Source organism: Lissotriton helveticus, chromosome 3_1, assembly GCF_964261635.1.
Source record: "Lissotriton helveticus chromosome 3_1, aLisHel1.1, whole genome shotgun sequence".
Classification (NCBI taxonomy): domain Eukaryota; kingdom Metazoa; phylum Chordata; class Amphibia; order Caudata; family Salamandridae; genus Lissotriton; species Lissotriton helveticus.
The window spans coordinates 1,429,499,989-1,429,523,167 of record NC_136061.1 but is presented as its reverse complement, the minus strand read 5'-3'; the positions used below and the strand labels follow the sequence as shown (position 1 = coordinate 1,429,523,167).

Below are 23,179 nucleotides of genomic sequence, written 5' to 3'. Positions count from 1 at the left end.
TCTGTAAGGTGAGTACAGGGCAGTTCCTCTGGGCTCTGGGGGGCTGCTGGCTGCTGGCCGCGCCGGTTTCATCGCAGTAGGCAGATCTGAGTTGGGATGGGCCTGTACGGCTGAGGCCAAAGCAGTAAATGTCGCCTCTTCCTGGGTCAGCACTGCTCTTCGGTCCTTCTTTCTTACTCATATCTGAGGAGGCGAGGTTCAGGGTTGCCGCATAATACTAGGTTTAGGGGCGTTTAAAGGGGTATGCAGGTTGGGACCAATGGGTCCTTTCCTTGGGGTTGGTACTCCTCCTAATATGCCACACTCCAGCGGGGTATGAGCCTCTCCCTAATTGGCAGAGTCCCAAGTGGAGGCAAAACCGGTAGTAGCCAGTTGCTAGGAGCAGCAAAAGGCAGACACAGCTCCTAAAGGCAGCAGGCCTCCGAAGCTTCCCGTTCATGAACCCAGCCCATCCTGAGGGAGGAGGCATGATGCCTCTGCCCAGGATGGGATTTGTTTCTGTACCCAGAGAGGAGAGGGGTCCAGAAACCTGTCTGGTGGTGGCAAATGATAGGCAGCCATTCAGGAACCACACTACGGCTGGTCGTTTGTGTTTTCCTTTTTTTTGGGGGGGAGTGGAGCATTTCTAAGATGCCTTAGGAGTGCATTTTACATTAAATCCCACACTGCTGTCAGTGTGGGTTTAATGTGCTGAGAAGTTTGCTACCAAACTTCCCAGTTTTTTTTGTGTCCTTATTTGCTGTAATTGAACCAACTGAAATCTCCAGACCTTATCTATCCAACCGTAAAGCCTTTGAGATCGCAGTTTTGTGGAAAGGGAAATCTTGACTACCTCGTCCTCTCCCCAAATGGTTACAAACAAGCGTGTACATTTTGTTCCCTCATGATTTACACACTGTAGGGGTACAGGGCTCATGCCACTGTACCCTCACCTGAGGGCTAGTGCACTCTGCTAGGCCTCAGGCAGTGGGTTGTAGGCATGGCACACAGAAATGTGTGCCATGTTGATTCTTCACTTTTCTCTGCGCCAAAACACACAGCCTGCAGTGGCAGTGTGTGAGTGTTAAGGTACAGGGCCTCTAAGGGTGGCACACTAGGTACCGCAGCCCTCAGACGCCTTCCCTGGTCTCAGTGCCCTTGGTACCTAGGGTACCTTTTACAAGGGGCTTACCTGTGGCCAAGGATGTGTGGGTACAAAGGCCCTGTCTTGGGAAAGAACTTGAGCCCTGTGAATCTGATTGGCAGGGACCCAGGGCACATAAAGTTGAGTGTAACCACGCAAAAAGGGGTACATTCCTACACCAATGCTTGTTGTTTATTGGTGTTTTTCTCTCCTGAATCATTGTAGAACCTGCGAAGTAGGTGAGCTGGTTAGAAGTCATGACCACGTCACCCCAAAAAGAAATTCAGGATGCTGTTTGAGATATGGCCCATGTCTGTTGTCATGTTACCCTCTTTTTTTCCCCTCTCAAATGTTGTACTAAAACTGCTACATGAGTGTCCAAGTTATGTGAGCTATTTTAATACTTCAGTTCACCAATATAATTGACTGATTTGCCATAACCTCATAAATGAGTTACATTTTCCTAAAGAGATACAACAAATTACTTGGGCATATTTTCTTTCTCGTTTATAGTTGGAAATGAAGCTAAGTGGGTAACAAGTCCTGCTCTTGCTACCAAAGTATATACATATGGGGAGTGCGTAAAGACACACTCCACTCCCAGGTGCACTGCTAATGAGGATTCCAAATCCAACGTCAGTTTCAACCATTTCAGCTTTTTTTTTTTTTTTTTCAATTTAATCTTTTTCTTCATTACTTTTTACGTTATATTCTTGTTTGACCAATCCACACGATGTTCATACTGTATTTTGGCAACTTCTCATATTTACATGTGTCCATCCGGACCTCTCGTGAAAATAAGATCCAAATACATCAAGTTGTTCAGAGTAGCAGTCTTTTATTTCATTTTAACACCCAATGCATTTCGGGCTGCGGTTCAGCCCTTCGTCAGGGGTAGCTGGAAGTGAATAATTACAAGCAATGTTTTAATTGTGAGTAGTAACATTATTAATTGTAACTGTTTTTTTCAAAAAAATTGTAACTGTTTCTTTTAAAAAAATTGTAACTGTTTCTTTAAAAAAGAGCAACATCTTAACAACTCATCTATGCCACAAGCAATCTTATTCCAAGTGTTATATTCGACATATCTCAGTGCTATCCAAACGTAACAAACGCATCCTTATGGCAATCTATGCGACATACTAAACTTCCGTTATCTTAGGGAGTCCGTTCTACTCGACTTCGGAGGGTTTTTTTTTTTTTTTTTTTTTTTTAGCATTATCACCATCTGTTTGCCATCACGAAAGTAACCCCGCTTACGAACAGTTATTATCAAATGTTGCTTTAACACATTTGTGCGCTTATCGCAAACTACGGTCTTTGAGTCTTTTTTACATACTAATGCAGTGCTTATTAAACTTTTGGACTCTTGCTGCATTTTAACGTTATAACACCACCGTGCTTCTGCCCGTCATACCTGCTGTGTTAGTCGCTTCATTCTCTTGCTACCAGCCTAACTCCCTGGGGGAATCTACAGAAAGTAGCGTGTCGTGTAGTTCCTACAAATCTATAGAGGATCTGCGCGTTAAGACAACGTAAACTAATTAATTGGTGTCCAGACTGATTCCAGACACCGCCCACAGGATATGTTGGTCTGTAGGCAAGCTAGCTCACAGTGCCACTATAAGCCCCACAACCTTACCAAGGAGCGAATAGTTTCTGGCAACTATCGAACATGACAACCCTTACCCCTCAGGGATCATGGAAACAGTACAGTACTTTTCGCTCAGTCACTCGTGCTCACTTCGTCTCAGAGAGATACAGAATAAACGGAGGGGACGTTATCAATAAGCATTTATTGAACCAGTGTGATTCTAGTATAAAATACGTGTGCTGCAACAACCATTAGACAGAAACGGATATATATGATTATACACACCAGCAAAGTAAATAAAACGTAGAATTCTACCATGGTGCTAAAACAGTGAATATATGCAGGCATGCATGGCAGTAGTCATAAATATTCCTAAAATGCAAACCCTAACTAATTGTACCTAGCATGTATCTAGGTGTATAGCCAAGAATCCCCCTAGGAAAAAGCCAACCGCATTACCTGAAAGGAGAGAACGAAAGACCCCGTATTGGTCTCAAGGTGGACACCCTGCGAGGGATGTCAGATCACTGCATGCTGGAGTGTCTGCGTGCAGGGACTTCAGCGCCTCGTGTCAGCATGGAAGCATCTCCTCTGGCTTGCCCAGCGGAGATGTGGTACTTATGTACCCGAAAGGTACCCTCAGGGGTTCTGCCTAGATGGGTCATTGTACTGTAGGCCTATCGTCTATGGAAGACGATGGCGGTGACGTTTGTACAGAGTTATTATGCAGAAGATGGTAATCCTGCTGTGATACTAAGATTCCTCATGCATAATAAATGAGGCTAGTTTTCGAAGAAAACCACACATCATTTATTCAGCACCTAACTAGGTAAAAGGTCAGCGCCAAAGCCGTTATGTAGAGCAAAGTAGGACAAATGTAGGCAAAATGATCGTGCAGCTACTTGGGCCTATATTGGAGTACATTAAGGTTCATAACAGCGCCAGGTAGCAGAGTGCATCTGGAAATAAAATAGGACAGCAGTCCTGGTCCTAATAATTTGAGACATGGTGAGAGCTACTGCCTAACAAATAATTAAGGAATCGGATAACATTCTGCAATAATAGTCTGCTACTGTTTTTAGCAATGCTTTAAGTGGAATGAAAAAGGTGGTGGGGTGTCTAAATGGTGGTCACAGCAGCGTAGCGCTGAATGCTTTCCAAAGACATGTAATTAAGCACTGTGAGAAAATGGACTATTAGTTTGAGTGGATGGTAGTCCACCACAAGTAATATGGTCACAGTTTTTGTTAGTCCAAGTAGAGGTTTCACTAATTTACACCTGTGCTCAACACATAGTTGCTATGGCACTGTGCAGACAAACGACACAAAAACAACAAAAATCCAGTAAGAGGAACCCAAAATATGATTATTTTTTTTTACTCTTTTAAATAAAAATGGTGCCAAAAAGCGTTAAGCCTCAACCATAGTCATCTGGTTGTGTTTGACCAGAACCTAAGTGCAAGTTAATCCTGAGTCAAAATATAGCGCAGGTTTGTTTACAGAAACCAGGTTTGTCCTGTTCGGAAGTTTTGCCTTCTGAATTAATCTCAGAAGTGGAAGTCAAAAATCCTTAGCGGAGCAAGGCAGCAGGCTAAGCCCGATATGGGTTCCACAAGGCTAGATAGTTGTCGGACAAAGTTTCAATGACACGGTTGACTTTTGATGAGAAACCTCGGAGCCGGAGTAAGTCAAAATTCGTGCCCAAGGAAGGTCTCTTGCTGGATGGATAGCTTTGGCGCATTCGTCCACTGAAGATTTCTTCTTCGAACTTGGTCACTTTTTGGGAACTCAGATTCCTCCAGTTGGGCAAGCATGCAAGCTGTAGCCAGAGGGCTCCAATGTTACAGATACTTTCTCCATGATGTCCCGCTGAAATGGATTTGCTGCTATAAAAAAGCTCCCAGCGTAAGCAACCTGAATCTTTGGCCGAGTGGAAACACACCTTCCTCTGCTTCACTTGGCAGGTCATACCCTGGTTTCTATCTGTTCTCCAAACAAAACGTCTTGAAAAAGTTTCTATGTCACAGATTTTAGTTTTAGGCTCTGATGCCTGCCAAGGGTTCCAGGACCTCAGGAACAGGACTTTGGGCTCAATACTCTCTCCATGGATACCACCAGCTTAGTCCAGGGCAAGTCCAGCTGGACTCTTTCAGGAATGTGGTCTTCTTGCAGCTTTTGTATAACGGTAGCTTAAAAGGAGGTCAGCTAAATGACGTTTGGAATCCACTTCTCAGTCATGGGTACATGTGGGATCAGGTCCCGCCCTTGAAGTTCACCTCACAGGTCACATCAGCATGCGCAGCAATCTTTCTGTTTTTCACAAGTCCAGCAGGGTTCTGAAGAAGGTACTCCTCTGGGGGAGAGGGGGGTAAAGGGGGGGTCACATATATGCCTAGCAGAAGTCTGTGGGTGGGGGTGACTCCTGGCCCCTGCCTGATCAACAGGGAAAAGGTTCCCAGGAGTAACCCCACCCACGTTTGCAACAGTTCCTTTGTGCCCTACTGCATATAATCACATATTGCCCCTCTCTACCTAAAACCCAGATAACAGGGCCGGTCTTCCCTTGTGCAGCACTCCTGTGTCCACCAAGAAGTATAGTCAGTAGAAGGAGCAAACTCCTCTGTGGTGACTCAAACCTTGTTCTAGGGGCAGCTCCTCTCCCATTGAAATTGGTGCCTGGCTCGTTAGTTGGACAAAAGGAAGGCAGGCTCGGGTGCGAGTATCTGCCAGTGCAGGTAGGCATCCTTTGACTTGTATAAAAGGTGCTGGGCAGAGCCCCCAGGCTATCCTGTCACGCAAAGGTCAAAACACACACACACCCTCACACTTCTCAGAGCTATTTCACACGTAATCAAGGAGCTATTCAGTTCTTGGTTGACAGTTGGTCGCTCAGATAAATGGGCTTTTAGCAGTGTGAGGCAGGCTAAAGGTAATTTGTTTTAAAAGTACATTTTGTAAATTATTTGTTGCAAATCCGACTAGCCATGAATTGAATTTGTAATAAATATTATTAAAATATCAAAGAATGAACTTTCTATGTGGTTTTTGGTCGGAGATCGCTTTATTTAACTTTAATATTCACTCCCAATACTTTCTTATGGACTAACTCTGCTACAATTAAATAGTTCTTACGGCATTTTCACTGTAAGAACATGTTTAACATTAAACTTTTGCATGTCCTACTTTAATATATCATGCCCCTTGCCTTATGGGAGACTTAGTATTTAAAAGCATTTAGGCCTGTCAAAGAGGGATATTTTGACAGTTCAAATTTATTTGCAGTGTATATCTGCACAGCCAGGTTACTTGTGTCATGCCTGCAGTCATGTTTTGCATTGCCACTTTAGTGTTGGCACAATATGTGCTGCAGTCCACTGGTGAGATTTAACTTTACAGGTCCTGGATACACTTTGTGCCATATATTAGGCACTTTCAGGTACGTTGTACGTTGTATGTGGCAACTAGGTGTAGACCAACGTGGCATGTTTGTAGGGGCCAGCGCATGTGCCCTGGGTACTGGGCAGCAGTGTCTCCTCTCCCAAATAAACACCGCTCCAACAATGCAATTTATTTAACTGAGAGGCAAGTCAGTTGTCGTGTAAACCCTAAACCTGGCTTAGATTTGTATCATAAATGGAGCAACAAGTTGATCTCTAAATCAAATACAAGACTTTCCGTATGGTAGTCATCCTGAACTAATGCATTTGAAGCTGCTTTTTATTAGTGATAACGTACTGGAGTGAATGTTTCACATTGTTAATCATTCTGTCCATCAATTGTTCTTTACCAGTCCCACTCCGAGTGGGACTGGTAGGCCCAGAAGTGGGTCCCGTGCTCTCCATGCCACTAGAGTCAAGCTAGACAGGCTGAGGAGGGGTAATGCCCCGAAACCGGTCCTAGGCTGCTTGTTTCTGGTCCAGGGTGGACGTGGCTTGGCAGTTCCGGCTAGACTGTTCCTATGTGGAGCAGGGTCAAGACTGATTTGCATATGGCTGGGTTTAAACTGGAATGCCATGGGGAGCAAAAAAACAATGGATTTACGCCCCAATCTCTGTACTGGGGTGAGTGTTTGATGTTGTTCATCATTCTGTCCATCAATCATTTTGCAACTTTCTAAAAGTGGCATTTTCCAAATTGTAATTTAAAATCCGACATCACCGTAAGTTAGGATTTTAAATTCCAAATCCAGAGACCCCAAACATTAACTGGTTACCTTTTCCCATTTGGAGAATACAGTTCTAAGATGTAATAAGTTAACTTCAATTTTTCTCTATAGGAGAGGTAGGCCTAGCGGGAGCGTTTTCCTGTAGGTTTATTTTGCCAGGTCGACATGGCAGTTCAGAACTGCACACCCGGGCTGCAGTGGCAAAACTAAGTCATGCTTAAAGGGCTACCTAAGAGGGTGGCACAATCAGTGCTGCAGGCACACTAGTAGCATTTACTTTCCAAACCCTGAGCACATGTAATGCCACTTTTCTAGGGACTTGCAAGTAAATTAAATATGCCAATTAGCGCTGGGGCACGCTTCTGAGTAGCCTCATGCTCTACAAATGTTCCCCATTCATAAGCCAATATTAGCAGGCACACAAAAACACTGTTTAGCAGTGGTAAAGTGCACAGAGTCCTGAGGCCAGCAAAACTGTATGGAGGAGGAAAGCAAAAAATTGAGGGGAAGGCCACCCTAAGGCTGACAGGTCTAACATCTATATACACATTACACTTGACAGCGATTCTTAATTGGTGTCATTAATTCAACAGCGTTTATATCTAGTGTTTGCCCCCTTTCAGGTCATATCTGAAATCGAGAGTATCTAATTCCAAACAGTAAATATTTATGGCACTACTCTGACCCTAAAAGTGACCTAGTTGGCCATTCTTTGCTTGGGCACCCATAAGATACCCTCCACTAAGCTACTTTTAATTGCCTAAGCGGACAGGCTCAATATGCTGCTCTTGGTTGCTTTCAGAGTCATTCAGAGAACAAAAAAAATGTAAGTGCACATTTTAGAATGTTAATGTCCACCAAAGTGGAAGTTATTTCCCCCCCCTGTTTGAGGTCCCATTTAAAATTTCTAATGTACTATGTTTGAGAATGTAAATAAATGCAAAGAGCCAATTACAAGGCCCCGGGAATTACCAATGGTGGAAGTGACTGAGTTAACGGCCAATAGGCAATTACAAGGTCCGCAGGCCTTGTAGATTTCAGCCGGGAACTCCAACTGCTGAATACGGGCAATAACTCCCCATGAAACTAGTGGTAGGATGGAAAGAACATCATGGTGGATTACGAACCAGAATTACTGAGTCTCCAAATAATTCCCCAGTCCTGAAGGGAATATCGCAATTCCAAATGCTATGGATTGGGCACAATAATAACTAGTTCTTAAAACACTTACCTGCAAACATTTTTAGGTCTCGCCTGGCGTTGGCAGCGCGCATTCGCTGCTCTCGCCATGCGAGGGCCTTTTGGAATCAATACAGTTTCTGAAGGGACTTAAAGCCCCGCCCTTGTTTCTAATTGGCACACGTCATCGTTTATGTTAAATGAGGGTGCGTGGTTGGAAATCGTACTTTTGGGTTACCGCCTTGTCCACTTTTAGGACGGCCCATCTGGACAGTCCGACGCCATCTTTGTTTCGGATGACGTAGAAGGGTGTGCTTTAAGCTTGTTTACTAGCTTCTAATTGGGAATTGTGCTTCTTTGTTACCACCCCTGCTTGTTTTTTGTGTATCTGCTCCTCACGTAATGGCAGAGCCGAGTCACAAGCTCTTTACAGCACAGATGGTCTGCCTTTCCAGTGCTCCGCTCGGAGCTCAGCTGTGCCATTATTTCAATTTACCACTTTAAATCCAGTTTGTATACGAATAGGTTCTCTGCACGCTGCAGCGCGCACATGTGTGTTGAGCTCACACTGTGTGTTTACATGTGTGTTCTCTGGACTCTGGGCTTCGTGTACGCTTATGTGAACGGCACATGCTGAATGGCAGAGTGTGTTCTGCTGTTCAACAGAAGCCTTGCCCTTTCCAAGAGGCGGGCATCGCCTTTCCCTGGCTCAAGGCGGGTGAAACCCGATACGTCCCTTCTCAAATGAGAAAGGACTGTGCATTGATCCGTAATTCTTTTCACAAAATATTGGTCTTTTCCCTGGCTTTTGACCCGAGACGTTTTTTCAGCTTTCAGGAGATTCCCCTGCTATTATTTCCACATACACAAGTATGTGATGTCACGTGATTGACACTGAACCATCTGAGCCTGGTGTGAGAGTAGACTGTCTGCTTGAGTCTGGTGCAAGCAGGGGGCACGCGCAGACTGACCTTCACGAGCTAAGTGCAAGCAGCGCTGCTATGATGACGCTTGAGAAACTCACGATGAGCCAGTGCTGCAAAAAGCACAGTGGAACCGGGGCAGTGGCAGCGTCTCTAAAGGCCGAAGGGCTGGGGGAGTCATTCACATGTCAGATCGGACTGAGCATCTGCAGTACTTCCAACATGCGAAACAAGTTACTATTAATAACTACATCCACAGTTAATGACTAAAACTGCATTGTATAGAGTGACACACATTTCAAAAGAAGACATACATTTTAAATGCAAATCACAACGAAGTTAGTGCAACAGATTTAAAGTGCCATCCTCAAAATGTTAAGTGTGTGCTATCCGAGCAACAAAGTAGAGCTCCGATTTGTATAAATATTGTCAATGAACAATCGGTAGTAACCAACCGACTGAAACACTGACATGGAAAACGCGTGTTCACTCCTCAGATCCGGCCCTTTAAGACCTGTTTCTAAATCTACTTTTCTAGCAAAAAAAAGAAAAGCAAAAAACTTCAGCTGATCAAGAGTGGGCATAAATAAAAGGAAAACAAGATCCAGAGGACTGGTAATTCGGGTTTAGACTATTGGAGTGCAGACTCCATCCCCACAGCTTGAAGAATGTCCAGACTACTGCAACTTTAGTAAAACAAGCATTGGCATAACCAATAGGTCTCGCCTTTGGAACCTTATAAGTGTTTAGCCAGAGCTATTGGCTTTGCCAATGTATTTAAGCTATACTGTAAAGCAGCATGTGTGTTCATGTTTTTGTTTAGTCTGTGATGTGACTGTAAGTGTGTTTGAGGTCTTGTGTTTATCAACCGATCTCCATACCTAGTCTGTTTGAGTTGTGGTGAGTTGATGTAATTTTGCCTTCTGCCTCATAATTTACTTAGCCGTGCCGTATAATTCCAGTGGCCCTGGTTTTAGCCTTTGTACGTTATTGTGTGAATATGGAAGTATACTTCAATGTGTTTATTGTAGTGTCTGTCTATCTATTCTGGGAAATTCACTTAATCTCCTCTAGCCTACCAAAAATAAATGTGCACTTGTGCAATGTAATTGGTGCTCACGTAAAGCACCCCAATGCCTTTGGGTCAGAGTTTGTGCTACATAAAAATGCAAAAAAAGAGAGGCAATTTGCACGCACAGGCAATTTTCTCCCAATTTTGAAAAGGTTTTGTAATTGTGAACATACCTATTTGCGATTGTGAGTTTCACTTATACATACATGCAAGGAGATTTAACATTGAATCCCCCCTCACACCCTCTCCTCCCCCCCCCCCCCACCCGGCAGTACCATGGAAGACTAAAAATAAGTTTTTCCACCATATAAGGAAGGTTACATGTCTTACTGATGCCTTAAGCGTGACACAGGCAAAAAGAAGTACTTGTAATCTTAGAAAAAATAATACTTTTAATTCCACTTCTTCTCAATAAGCATTGCAAGAACAAGAAAACTAGAAGACATTTTTTAAGTTAATTCTTTTTTTAATAGGGTCGTGCAGTTTTATGTCTTATTGGTTGCATTTAAGGTAACGAAAAATACTTACAACCCTTTTTTTTATTATAACTTTTCATCTTTTCAACATGCAGCACTGCTTTACAGCATAGCATAAATACATTGGCAAATCCAATAGTTCTGTCTAAACATTTATAAGGTTCCAAAGACGAGACCTATTGGCTATGCCAACGCTTGTTTCTCTTGACAGCGCTGTACAACACAGGTTTTAACATATTTCAGTTGTTACTCATCAATGGTACTGTAAATTAGTTACTGGAATTCATACTAGGATTATTTATGGTAATGTGTAGAACAAAGAATCGTCTGCCGTTACTGTGAATTGCTGGATGAGTAGGAGGACAGAACATTATTTTAAGAGTGCCAATGTTTATTTCTTTTGATGTATCTAACAATGTTTATTGTTCTCTTTCTGGCAGGTTTAGTATGAGCCATGGCAAATACATTTCTGTGGAGGATTACTACGTTTATCCAGAAATATAGAAGTGGCATGTTAGCTGCTTCCTGCGCAGGATTATTTGGTGCCAACATATCGTATCATGTTTTTCCCAAAGAAACATTCAAGACCGTGTACCAGTCGTGGTCTAAGGGGGAACCAGACGAACTATCAAGAAAACTATGTGATGTTTTCCAGGATGTCCTTAAAGACACTGGTGTCAAATCTGCCGAGAAATACACTGTGTTTGCGGCTTTTGGCTTTCACCCTGTAAGTGCTGGAATACCATGGCTGCCCAGTGGATCTTTGGTTGGAATCCCTGCAAACTTCAATAACCAAGAAGATGATGGGGAAGGAATTGTGAACCGCATGGTGGTGTTAAATGATAAAGTAGTTGACTGGGATAGTACAGATGGCGCTGCTCTTAGAGATGCTCTTTCATTGTCACATGAGGCACAGAAATTTGCTTTAGCCAGAGAAATTGTGTATGTCAAAGACAATAGCCCCCTCATCCATGCCACAGTTGCCCCATTTTGCCTGCTTGGCACATGCCTGTCTGGAGTAGCTATAAAGCAGCTTTTAGGACTGTATTTGGGCCCAGTTTTGTTGCGCGGATTCTGTAACCTGGCAGTTATGACTTTTGGGTTAGTTGTTTTTTTTTTTACAGATGATGCAATCAACCAGTGGCTGGATTACAAATCCGACAGGACAGCTGCTGCCATTTCCAAAGACTATGCCAAAGGTGGAGTTGAATTTTATAATAAAATGCTGTCATGCAACCGGACTTTACGTCACCTTATGGGCAAACAAGGAGAAGAAATATATGCTGCAAGTGGCAACCTGTTCCCAAGGTTCTGGTTCAGATTGAAACATGCTCCATACACTTCCAGAAGAGACTTGGTTTTGAATATTTTCAAAGCTAACCATACCCAGGGCTGCACGCCAAGCTCTGAAATGTGAATTATTCTTAATGCTTACATCTTAAATTGTTTTTGTTTAACTTTCAGAAATGAAGTTCGTCCTTGAAATGTTGTGCTTTTGTTACCCAAAACCATGTAAATTCGACATCTAATAAACACCCTGATAAACAATCGAACGTTCTCATTTTTCTAATGACCTAGATTTTGGAATGGAATTTAAAAAAAGTTATTGTTCCTACTGCAAAAGGCAGTTTTGTATTGTTTACCTAATCTCTAATCAAAATAACAGAGCAGAGAGGAGACGTGCTTAATTCATTTTAACAATCTCAACCCTTGTCCTTGAGATGGAAAAAAAAAACAGAGATGGTCGTAGGGTTTTCGAGAGTGAGTTTTCTATTGAGTGAAGCAAATGCTATAGGATGGACATGGTGGCAGTGTCTACGATTGTCATAACCTAGTATTAGGAATGCCATAGGTTTACCGATACTGTGGCAGACACGATTTTGCTTAGCACGATCCTTTATTATGATTTGAAAATTTGCAATTATGCATAGTACATTATTTAATTGCTAGATCAATCAATGTGTTCTGATCTCAAAATTCACTCACACATATGATTTGATACAGTAGCAGTAGTGTAGCCTTGGGGCAATCCAATGGATGGTGTGTGAGAATATATCAGCAGTAATACTAAACCAATTACTCCTCCCTCAGCAGTCTTTTGAACCGTAGGCCCCAGTTGTAAGAAATGTACCTTAAGGGAAGTATTCGATAAGACCTTTATATATGGGTGGTGTACACTTACAGAGGTGGTGGACAGCAACTAGACTTAAAAAGAGAAGGCCAAACGCAAAAACCAAAATAGTGACCATCTGCTGTGAAGTTAAGACAGCCAAATGGCGATGATTCATACCCTTGCACAGTGGATGATCAGCTGATACTAGATGGGGTACTAGGGACGGTAACCACTGAGGTCCTTCCAAAAGCATCAATCATCCCTGAGAATCTTTAAATAACCTTGGATTCATCCTCGACCCAGGGAGCTAAAGATAGGACGCTGTAAATTCCCATGAGCAGGTTGTGGCGGTAGCCAATACATCCCAGGATGCTGTAAATTCCCATGAGCAGGTTGTGGCGGTAGCCAATACATCCCAAGACGCTGTAAATTCCCATGAGCAGGTTGTGGCGGTAACCAATACATCCCAGAACAAGTTTAAAGATGCAACTGACACTAAAAGGGCCTATGATCTTTAATTTTACTGTCAGGAGCTACTGTCTCTCATAATACTAATCAGGAAGTAGTGTCAGTGGCTAAGATTACTACCAGTACATGCAAGTGTACATGCAATTGTCCCTTTTCAACCATTGACAGGCGTGCCACAAGTGAGCAACACCTGACTGAAGTACTATTCCTGACTTTTTAACAGTCGAAAAGTAAACATTAGGCACTTGTGAAGGAACAAGGTTAAAACAAGTTGGATTCCTTAAAAAACATGGTACATATTCACTCAGGTAATCATGCCTATGTGGAGTTTATTAAATAAAGAGGATTGCAGCTAGGACGTTAAACAACTCAATGTGTTCATTCAGGAAATGTGCAAGATTTCGTCGGTTAGAAGGGTGAGTTCCATAAACTGAGCAGGAGGATAAAACTGGAAACGAGTGGCTTATTCTTGTAGTGTCAATTGCAGGCTAAAGACCACCTGGAGGTGTACAACAGCAGGGATCGTTGACTCCCAGTGTCTAGCCACCTGGTTCCTATGTTTGCAACGTCACTACTAGATGGAGCCCGTATGACCCTAGTAGAACCTGGGCATAACATGACCTATAAAAAAGAGTTCTTTTGAGGGATCGAATGCTGTGTTAAGTATAACGTAATCTTATTGGAAAACCCGTCTTATTTGGCATTATTATTTCAACTTATACCGTAGTGCACCATGTTTCACCCCAACATACCCACCTCTCTCTTGAATGAAATGAAATAGTTTTGTATAGCGCGCAATACCCGAAGGTGTCTTAGCGATGAGAAGAACCAAACCAGGTTCTAAACCAGGATGGTAATCTGACCTGGGGGGTAACTTTGGATAGCTCAGTTACCAATTGTACAAACAACCAGGTCTTCAGCTGTCTCCTAAATTGCTGCTAGATCGGTTGGGAGCGTAGTGCAATGGGCAGAGAATTCCATAACTTCCCACCACAGAACTGAATCGTTCTACCGCCCCATTTTGCTTTGCTGACTCTTGGTACTGTGACCATTTGTGCGGAGCTCATTCTGAGGTGTCTGCTGGGAGTGTACCAGGAGAACCGATCCTGAAAGAAGGAAGTGCCGGCTCTGTAAAGAGCCTTGTGTATTATACACAGAGCCTTAAAACAAATCCTCTTCTCCACCGGCAACCAGTGGAGGTCATGTATTAAATGAAAAATGGGTTTAAACTTGGGCACCTTCAACAGCGTTCTAGCTGCCGCATTTTGTAAGGACTGAAGTTTCTTTTGCACGTATTTAGCGGCACCCAAGTAAAGGGCATTGCAGTAGTCTAACTTTGAATAGATGAAGGCCATCATCACAGTTTTCTGAACCTCAAGCGGGATGAACAGAAGATTGTTCTTAAGAACCCTCAGCGTATGAAAACCTGCCGAGGTTACAGCGTTGATTTGGGCAGAGCAACCCAGTTTGGTGTCAAAAATAACTCCCAGGTTTTTTGCCTTTTGCACTGGTTTTCTGTAGTGAACCCAGCTCCAGAGGCCACCAGGATGCATCTCAAAAGGAGATTTCTTTGACGAAACAGACGTTCTGCTTTTTGGTAGAGTTCAGTTTGAGACAATTTTTCTGCATCCAATATGCAAACTGGGACATGCATCTACAGAAATTATTTGCATCTTTTTCCACCTGTGAGGAGATAGACATCACTATCTGTGTGTCATTCACATAGGAAAATACAGCCAGCCTGCAACTGTGAATCGAATCGACCAAGGGGGTGACATACACATCAAATAAGGTGGGACTAAGTGCAGAGCCCTGACTATCAAGCAAGGGAAGGAGAAGGGTCGCGACATTGCTTCTCCCATCTCCACCCACTGTTGTCTATCGTCAAGGAACGAACTCAACATTTTTAATGCAGTGTTTCTGAAGCCTAGTGACTAAAGTTTCTTAACAAGAACTTTGTGGTGAACCGCATCAAAGGCGGCACAGAGATCCAATAAGATTACTGCCGCCCTTATCCATCACTCCTTTTATCTCTTCAGATGCAGCCACCAATGCTGACTCGGTACAATGGTTAGCTCTAAAACCATACTGGGAGGAGTCGAGCAGCTAATTGGTGTCCAAGAAGGTTAAGATTTCTTCATTCATCGCCTTCTCAAAAATGTTGGCAGGAAGCAGAAGACAAGAAATGGGTCTATAGTTGTCCACCTGCTTGGGATCCAGGGAAGGTTTTTTCATCAAAGGTAGAATGGAGGCCCTTTTCCGAATGGTTAGGTATTGCCCAGCGCCAAGTATCTCAATTAGTAGAACCATGAGTGGATTGACCACCATACTAGCTGCCAGATTCATGACCGATGGTGGACAGAGGTCCGAAGGGGCCCCGATTTAATGGAGCTTAAGAGACTGATTGTTTTTTCCCATGTAAGGGGTGAGAACCTTTCAAAGTTGGGTGTTTCACAAGGCTCAAATGCCAAGCCTGAGTTGGGGACCTCTTCCTGATGTCGACCTTCGTCAATAGCTGGTATATTCGAGGTGAATGCTTGGAAAATGGAATTGACTTTAAGTTGGAAAAAGTCAGTCAGCTGATTGCAAAAGGATTCATCAGGAGTTAAGGTGTTGTTATTGTTTCATTTGGACAAGTCTTTAACTGTTCTAAAAAGTTCCTTGGTAGAGTTTTCGGCTAATCTAATTTTCCCAGAAAAACATTTAGTCTTTTCTGTTTTGATTAACTGTTTGTACTCAGCTAACACTTTTTTTATATTTAATTTTTTCGTCTGAATGGTAGTCTTTCCTCCTTATTTATTTATTGATATTCATATAATTTGTAAAGCGCCTGAATCACCCCAGATGGGGTATCTTCGCGCTGAAGACGTGCAGAGGTGAGGCACGCAGTGTTTAGAAAAGTAGGGTTTTGAGTTTTCTCCTAAAGCCTAGGTAGTTGGTGCATAGGCAGATATCCAGGGGTAATTGGTTCCATAGTTGGGGGGGAAAGGTAAGAGAACGATTTGCCTCCCAACCTGGATTGCTTGATGCGAGGGGTGACCAGAAGATCTTTCCCTTTGAAACGAAGGGTACGAGATGGTGTGTATTTGACCAGTTTGTCGGCCAGATACGTAGGACCCATCTGGTTTAGGCCTTTGAACACTATGCAGCAGATTTTAAAATGGATTATTTTGCGTCTGGTTAGCCAGTGGAGTTTGCGTAGCAGGGGAAGTGAGGAAGCACGTTTGGGTGCACTGGTTACTAAACGGGCTGCTGTGTTCTGCACTACCTGAAGACTGTTCAGGGCGGATTCCTTAGCAGAGATCAGTAAAGCATTGTTGAAATCCAGGCGGCTAAGTACTAGGGCATGTATCAGGGTTTTGCGTTTGGAAACAGGGAGGAAATAGAAGACCTTGCAGAGCAGGCTAAGGGCATGGAAGCAGGCTTGTTTGGTTGCAGCTATGTGCTCATCAAGATTAAGTTTGTTGTCTATTAGGACCCCTAGGTTCTTAACTACTGGCTTAGGAGATGGTGCCGGGCCTAGTTCCTCTGACCACCAGCTAGGAGACCAGCTGGTGACTGTGTCTTTGAAGAGCATTATTTCTGTTTTTCCTGCGTTTAACTGCAGAAAATTGCTGATCATCCATGATGTTATAGCTTTCATGCCTTCTGCGAAAATGTTTTGAATGGTAGGGGTGTCTTTATTGTAGGAAATATAAAGTTGGGTGTCGTCTGCATAGGAGATCGGGGTGAACTTGATATTCCTAAGGAGTGCTGCAAGAGGGGCGACATACACATTGAATAGGGAGGGGCTGAGACAGGAGCCCTGAGGTACCCCTTTTGTTACTGAGGTGGTCTTGGATTTGAAGGGTCCAAGGTTCACCGTTTGGGTTCTGCCTTTGAGGAAGTACCTCAACCAGGCCAATGCTGTGTCCTGAATGCCTATAGAACGCAGTCTATCCAGCAGAATCTGGTGTGAAATGGTGTCGAATGCGGCGGACAGGTCGAGCAGTATGAGAATTACTGCTCGGCCGGCGTCCGCCTGCATTCGGATGTCATCTGTTACATTAACCAGGGCCAATTCAGTGCTATGCCTGGGACGAAATCCTGACTGAGAGTGATCAAGACAGTTGGAGGATTCGATAAATGCAGATAGATGTGTGTTAATGGCCTTTTCCAACAGTTTACTGTGTAGGGGAAGTAGTGAAATAGGTCGGTAGTTAGTTATTACGTTGGGAGGCATTTTGAGGTTTTTCCTGATTGGCATAATCTGGGCAGCTTTCCCTTCTTTGGGAAGTTTACCTTCTTTAATTGAGCTGTTAATAATGGAGCATAGAGGCTCAGCCAGTTCTGCTGCAAGTTTTTTGCCAGTTTTAGCTAGAATTAGGTCTTCAAGAGAGCTCGATTTGGCAGATTTTAATATGGATTCTGTATCATGGATAGTGAGCAGAGGGAATTCTTTTAAAGTGAGCAGTCTAGGTGGGGAGCGGCGGGATCAACAATCAGGTTGTGACGTGTTGGTATTGGAGGTGGTTATCTTGTTGTAAATGTCATCAATTTTTTGTGAGAAGTGGTTGGATATGTTGTCGCAAAGTAATTGGGTTGGCTCTTCATCAGGGCTGCAGGCTTTGGGATTTATAAGGGTGTTGAGGATGTGAAAAAGAGTCTTAGATGTTTTATCCGTTTGCTCGAGTTGGGTGGCTATGTGATTTTTTTTCTGAGCTGTTTGTAGATTTTTGTGGTATATATCTACGGTCGATTTATACTTTTCCCTTGTCCAGGGGGTCTTTGGTTCAGCGCCATTGGCGTTAGAGCTTTTTACATTTGCTTTTCTCTGATCGAAGATCCGACGAATACCAGTGGATCTGGATGCGGATGGGGGCCACTGAAGATTTTTTCAAGGGGATCAGAGCGTCTATTGTGGATTTGATTGTGTCCTGGAAAGCCATCAGGCATTTATCGTCCGTGTCCAAGGCTGACGGACAGGGAGGGATGAATGCTTCACGAAAAATAGTGGGTGTTAATTTGTGCCACTGTCTGTAGGTACGAGTTGCTGGGACTTTTTTTAACGATGTGTTCGCGGGGGCCTACAAGGTCAAATGTGATTATGGAATGGTCTGACCATATCAATGGGTTAGTTGATTTGTAAACTGTGTCCGATGAGTTGGAGAGGACCTGATCCAAAGTATGGCCTGCGATGTGTGTAGGAGCATCATTCGTTTTGGTTAGGCCAAGGGCTGACATTTCCCTCAGAAAAATCGCGGCATCTGAGTCCAATGGATTTTCACCATGGACATTGAAGTCGCCCAGGAGAAGAAATTTGTTGAAGGATATACGTGGGGAGCAATCATGTCTAGAAGATGGAAGATGGAATTGGAGAGAGGCCCGGGTGGACAATAGACAAGGGCTCCCTTCCAGCTCAGCTGTGGGTGGAGGTCTATTTTAAATATAAAATTTTCAATTTTGTCACTGCTATATTGGTCCAATATTGTGGCTTTTATTGGGTCTTTGTATATTACAGCAGTCCCACCACACCCCTTGTGTGATCTGTCAAGTTTCAGGATACGGTAGCCATCTTGACGGGCGGTAGCGATGGCTGGGGTAGAGGAGGGTTTTATCCATGTTTCCGTCAGGAATCCAATATCTGGGAGGGATGAGGAGAGTAAATCCCAGATGTTGATAGCATGTTTTGGGAGTGAGCGAACATTGGCCAAGAAGCAATCCCAGCTAGCTTTAATTGGGTTGTGACTGCCAGAATGGGAAAAGGTATAGGGATCAATTGGTAGTGGTGGTATACTCTGAAATCCACAATGAATGCACGTTAGAGGGCCTTCAACAGTGGAAGGAAATTGGTAGGTGCATGGGTGGGTTCCTTTGCCAAAGATGGGGGAGTGTGATCTCTAATGAGTAGCAGCTCCTGCCTGGAGTAGATAATGCTCGCCTTGGAGTAGGTGACCTGGTTAGTGGTGAAACCGGCAGGGCTCCTGGCGGCGGTCTGGCACGGACGGGCGCAGACGGGCTTGCCTTTTGGCGCGCCCGCTGTGCGTCGGCCAGGACATGTCAAATTGAAGTTCCCGGCAGTGACCAGCTGACCTGGTCCCTGCGCGTCACTTCCGGTGGCACGACACTCCCTCCACGCAAGCGGAACCTTCCGTGGTGGACCGGGGAGGCGCCCTAACGTGAGGCACAATAGAGCAGAAATACACGAAGTAAAAACGGATGTGCTGTCTGTGAATTAAAAATGCATAGGCATAAGATTAGTGCAGACAAACGATCTCTAAGGCGCTGAGAGCGTTCCTGGCAATAGCTTGCGTGCGTGCTTCAGAGGGAGAGAGATAAAAAGTGGAGCCTTTTAGCAAGCGCTCGACCTCTACAACACTGAGTGCTAAGCTCTAGCGCGTCCTGGAGTCTGCACTTCAATTGTGTCGCTTTTAATTTCTGTGAGAACCATGGGGCTGATGGATTTTTTCTATAGCTCTATAGTGTTTTTTCTGGAACCACTATTTGACATTCTGCGTCTTACTAAAGAGTGTAATTAATTGCTGCATTATTGACGTTACTGTTATGAGCTGGAGCTGATTTAGAGAGCAAATCCTGCAAAGCCTCCACATTGACACTTTTCCAAGGCCTGTATTTAATACTTGTAACTGTACTCTTTAGTGCTGTTCTGTTGCTAGGAGTTTTGATTGAAAAAAAGATTCCCTTCGTGATCCGAACAAGAAAGTGGCAGGATTTGATAAATTTCCAGATCTGAGGTATATGTACAAATTCCATCCAACGTATGACTAGCTATATGAATGGATACATCAACTAGTTGGTGCAGGTTAAAACATTTAAAGGTATCTACTAAGTGATCAGAATCTATGTTGTCAGACAGCTCAAGGTGAAAATTGAAGTTTCCACCAATCGTAAAGCTAGAGTAATTTGTGCGGAATTCCATAAAAGTCTGCACAAATGCAGTGGAAGAAGCAACATAAGATACAGAGTACTGTAGGAAAAGACTGTATCATCCACAACATTGTATTAAGAAGAAGATATTGAATGTCAAGTGACATGCAAGTGGCACAGGTAGGGGCTCCACAATCCATCTCAGACTTGCACCATTCTGTAGCGAGTATTGACTACCATGGACACTAGAATTGTAAAGGGCTTTGAAGGCGTAGATTCTAACAGTCGCATGTATCACTTATTGCTTGTTTTAACCGTAGTGTACATGCACAGTTTTATTCCCCGTAGTCGCTAAAGTCCTTTTTTGCAATGATGGTAGCATATAAAGATGTCAAATATATCACTGATTATTTAAAAATGGCAAGATTCATAATAAGCTTTAACTTTTTTCGCTTCTGCGCAACGACTGGTGAGGACACTGAAAATGTGGAAGTGGAAAACACAACCAATGTGGATGCAGGATGCAATCTGAAAAAAAGCAATTTGATGAAATGACCCATTGAGAAACCTCTTACAGTTGAAATCTAAATAGAGGCTTCCGCTGTTGTAAGTGTTCCACTGGATGTGACCACACTACCACAGAGTAAATCCACAGATGGCCCAACAACCCCTGAGGACATCAACCAAGAAGAGGCTATTTACACCGAGCATGAGGGTTTGCGTATGACATTGAAGCTACTCCTGTTGAGGATAGCCATGCATTGTCAAATAATGAGATACAGGTCCTCCTTTGCCAAAGAGCTTATGTTTCACATAACCCACTAAACGGATGAGAAAATCAGTACTTGGTAGAAGGATTGAAATAAGAAAACTGCACTGCTGTAGACTGAATAGTCAAGCCTATGATTATGCACCAATATGGAAACCAGCAGGAGGCATTGATTATGGAATGCTGCCAAAGAAATGCATACGAATATATGTTGTTGTCAGTAATATGTATACTGTCAAGGACTCGAGCTACCAACTCCCCATTCGTAGATCAAATGCCTGTTGTCCCTGTTCTCCAACTGGGCTTGCGTGTTGAGAGCCTGAAACCCCACAGCCCAGATGCTAGTAAAAGAAATGTAGAAATTAGTGTAGTTTTTTCTCCACCACATGTTGTTTACAAATTGTTTAGTGTTCTACACATCTATTATGCTCATGAGATGTATTTGAACTTTATTCCAGTCGTTGCGCTTCCTTTGTGCGAGCATTTCGATGTAATTTTCAAGGTATTAATAAGCGAATCTATTAAACAAAGAAATAATGAAATCATCTTGACTACTTAGGGTGCTGATAGTACTCCGTGCAATTAAGACTGCTCACAGCATGAATACAGTTTTCCTTTCAATGCTAGGTTCTATAAATTGCATGCAAGTCTTTTTTTTCCCCCAAAACTCTTTTTATTGACAGATCTGGTATGAGACACAGCACTCCGTACCCCGGAGGAGCTCCCACAAGTACATCATAGCAAAATCAGCGATCCATAAAACAATTTAATACATAACCCCTGGCCCCCCAACCCCCCCCTATCCCCCACCCCTATGGCCCCTGTCCTCCCCCTCCCCCCCTGCACAACGTCTCTACATGTCTCAAGAAAATCTGTAGTCTGTATAAAACATAGTGTGTATAATATCGCCTCTATGACACCATCATAGCAACCCCGCATCCTCTTCCCGCGGCGCCGGGGGTTCCAACCAAATACCCCTGTACTCCGCCCACTTTTTACATATTTTGTGATGCTTCTTAGGGCAGCCCCTGGCTTCAAATATCGGTCGCTCTAACCCCATACGGAAATCCAGGCCTTTTTTCCATGTAACCACTTTGGGAGCCCTGGGATCTTTCCAAGCCTGAGCTGCATCCCTCTTAGCTACTGTAAGACCCAGTAAAAGTAAATGTCTCTTGTAGATGTTACCACCCACTCCCTCAAGCACATGTAGCAGTCCTAATTTGGGGGTACGGGGAGGTCCCCGCCCAGCACCTCCGACATAGAGTCCCATACTCCAGTCCAGAATCCAGCCAAGCGTACACAGCTTCACACCGTATGTATGAAGGTATCCTCTTCGTGTCCACACCTTAGGCACAGTGGAGACTCGATCAAACTCGCCCGCCATAATTGCTCCCTGGTGTAGTAGGCCCTGTGTAAGTACTTTAATTGTATAAAGCGCAGGCGCATGGCAATGGCCGCTCCTCTAGGAGCCTCAAGGGCTTCCCTCTAATCCTCCTCCTCCAATTCCCCCACATCCTCCACCCAGTGGTCCCGTAATGTTTGTAAGTTGGAAGAGCAGTGTGTAACTAGTATTTGGTAAATGGGATATTTTCTTATCCTCTAGGTCCCCCATGAATATCTTCGCCTCTATCGGGCTGAATTCAGGCACGGAGTCAAGTCCCTCCAGCGCGGGCGTGAGGGCATGCCTGAACTGTAGGTACTTAAAGAACTGTGTTCGGGGCATACTGTATTCAGTACTAAGCTCTTGAAAGGATTTGAGTATCGTGCCCTTCAGGACCTGCCCCAATGTGGAGATTCCTATCGAATCCCAGCCGCGGAAGCCCTGCAGCGATGCCAATGCCGGCAGTTGTCCATTATGCCAGAGCGGGGTCTCCTCCGTTAGTCTCCCCCACCATCCCATACGACGCAGCGACTGTCGCCAAATCTGAAATACCACCTGGGTTGCCCTGGGCAGCCCCTTCCTAAGCTTTGCGGAGTATAAAATAGTGTGTAACGTATCCGGGTCCATCAGGTATCTCTCAAGGGCATACACTGGATCCCCTCTGTCTCCGTACCACCATTCATTTAGGACCAGTAAATGGGATGCTTGATAATAGGATAAGATATCGGAGGTCGCTAGGCCTCCGCAGTATGTGGACAAGTAGCAGGTGCGCAAGGCCACTCGCGCCGCCCCCCCTGCCCACAGAAACTGGCCCAGAGCCGAGTTGACCTGCCTGAACCATTGCGACGGGATCGTGTAGGGGTGATTTTGCAGCTGGTAGAGAAGGCGCAGGAGGGCAACCATTTTGAAAATAGCTGATCTGCCATAGAGGTTATGGGGCATACGGGACCAAGACTTCATCTCAGTCTGGACCTTGTTTCAGACGGGCATTATGTTTCGTTCCCAAGCCACTGCCGGCAAGACCGTCAAAAACACTCCCAGGTATTTAA

At 44.1% G+C, this 23,179-nt stretch overlaps 1 protein-coding gene across 4 annotated transcripts in view; it reads left to right on the top strand.

The window, feature by feature from the left end:
* TMEM177 (transmembrane protein 177) overlaps positions 1-12,080 on the top strand; it is a 109,610-nt gene extending 97,530 nt beyond the window's left edge. For all 4 annotated transcript variants that reach the window (XM_078682086.1, XM_078682084.1, XM_078682085.1 and 1 more), the window contains exon 2: positions 10,973-12,080. In XM_078682086.1, the coding sequence (XP_078538212.1) occupies positions 10,987-11,949 (963 nt within the window). In that variant the 5' untranslated portion in view covers positions 10,973-10,986 and the 3' untranslated portion in view covers positions 11,950-12,080. The remainder of the gene's footprint in view (positions 1-10,972) is intronic.
* The last annotated feature ends 11,099 nt before the right edge of the window (positions 12,081-23,179 follow it).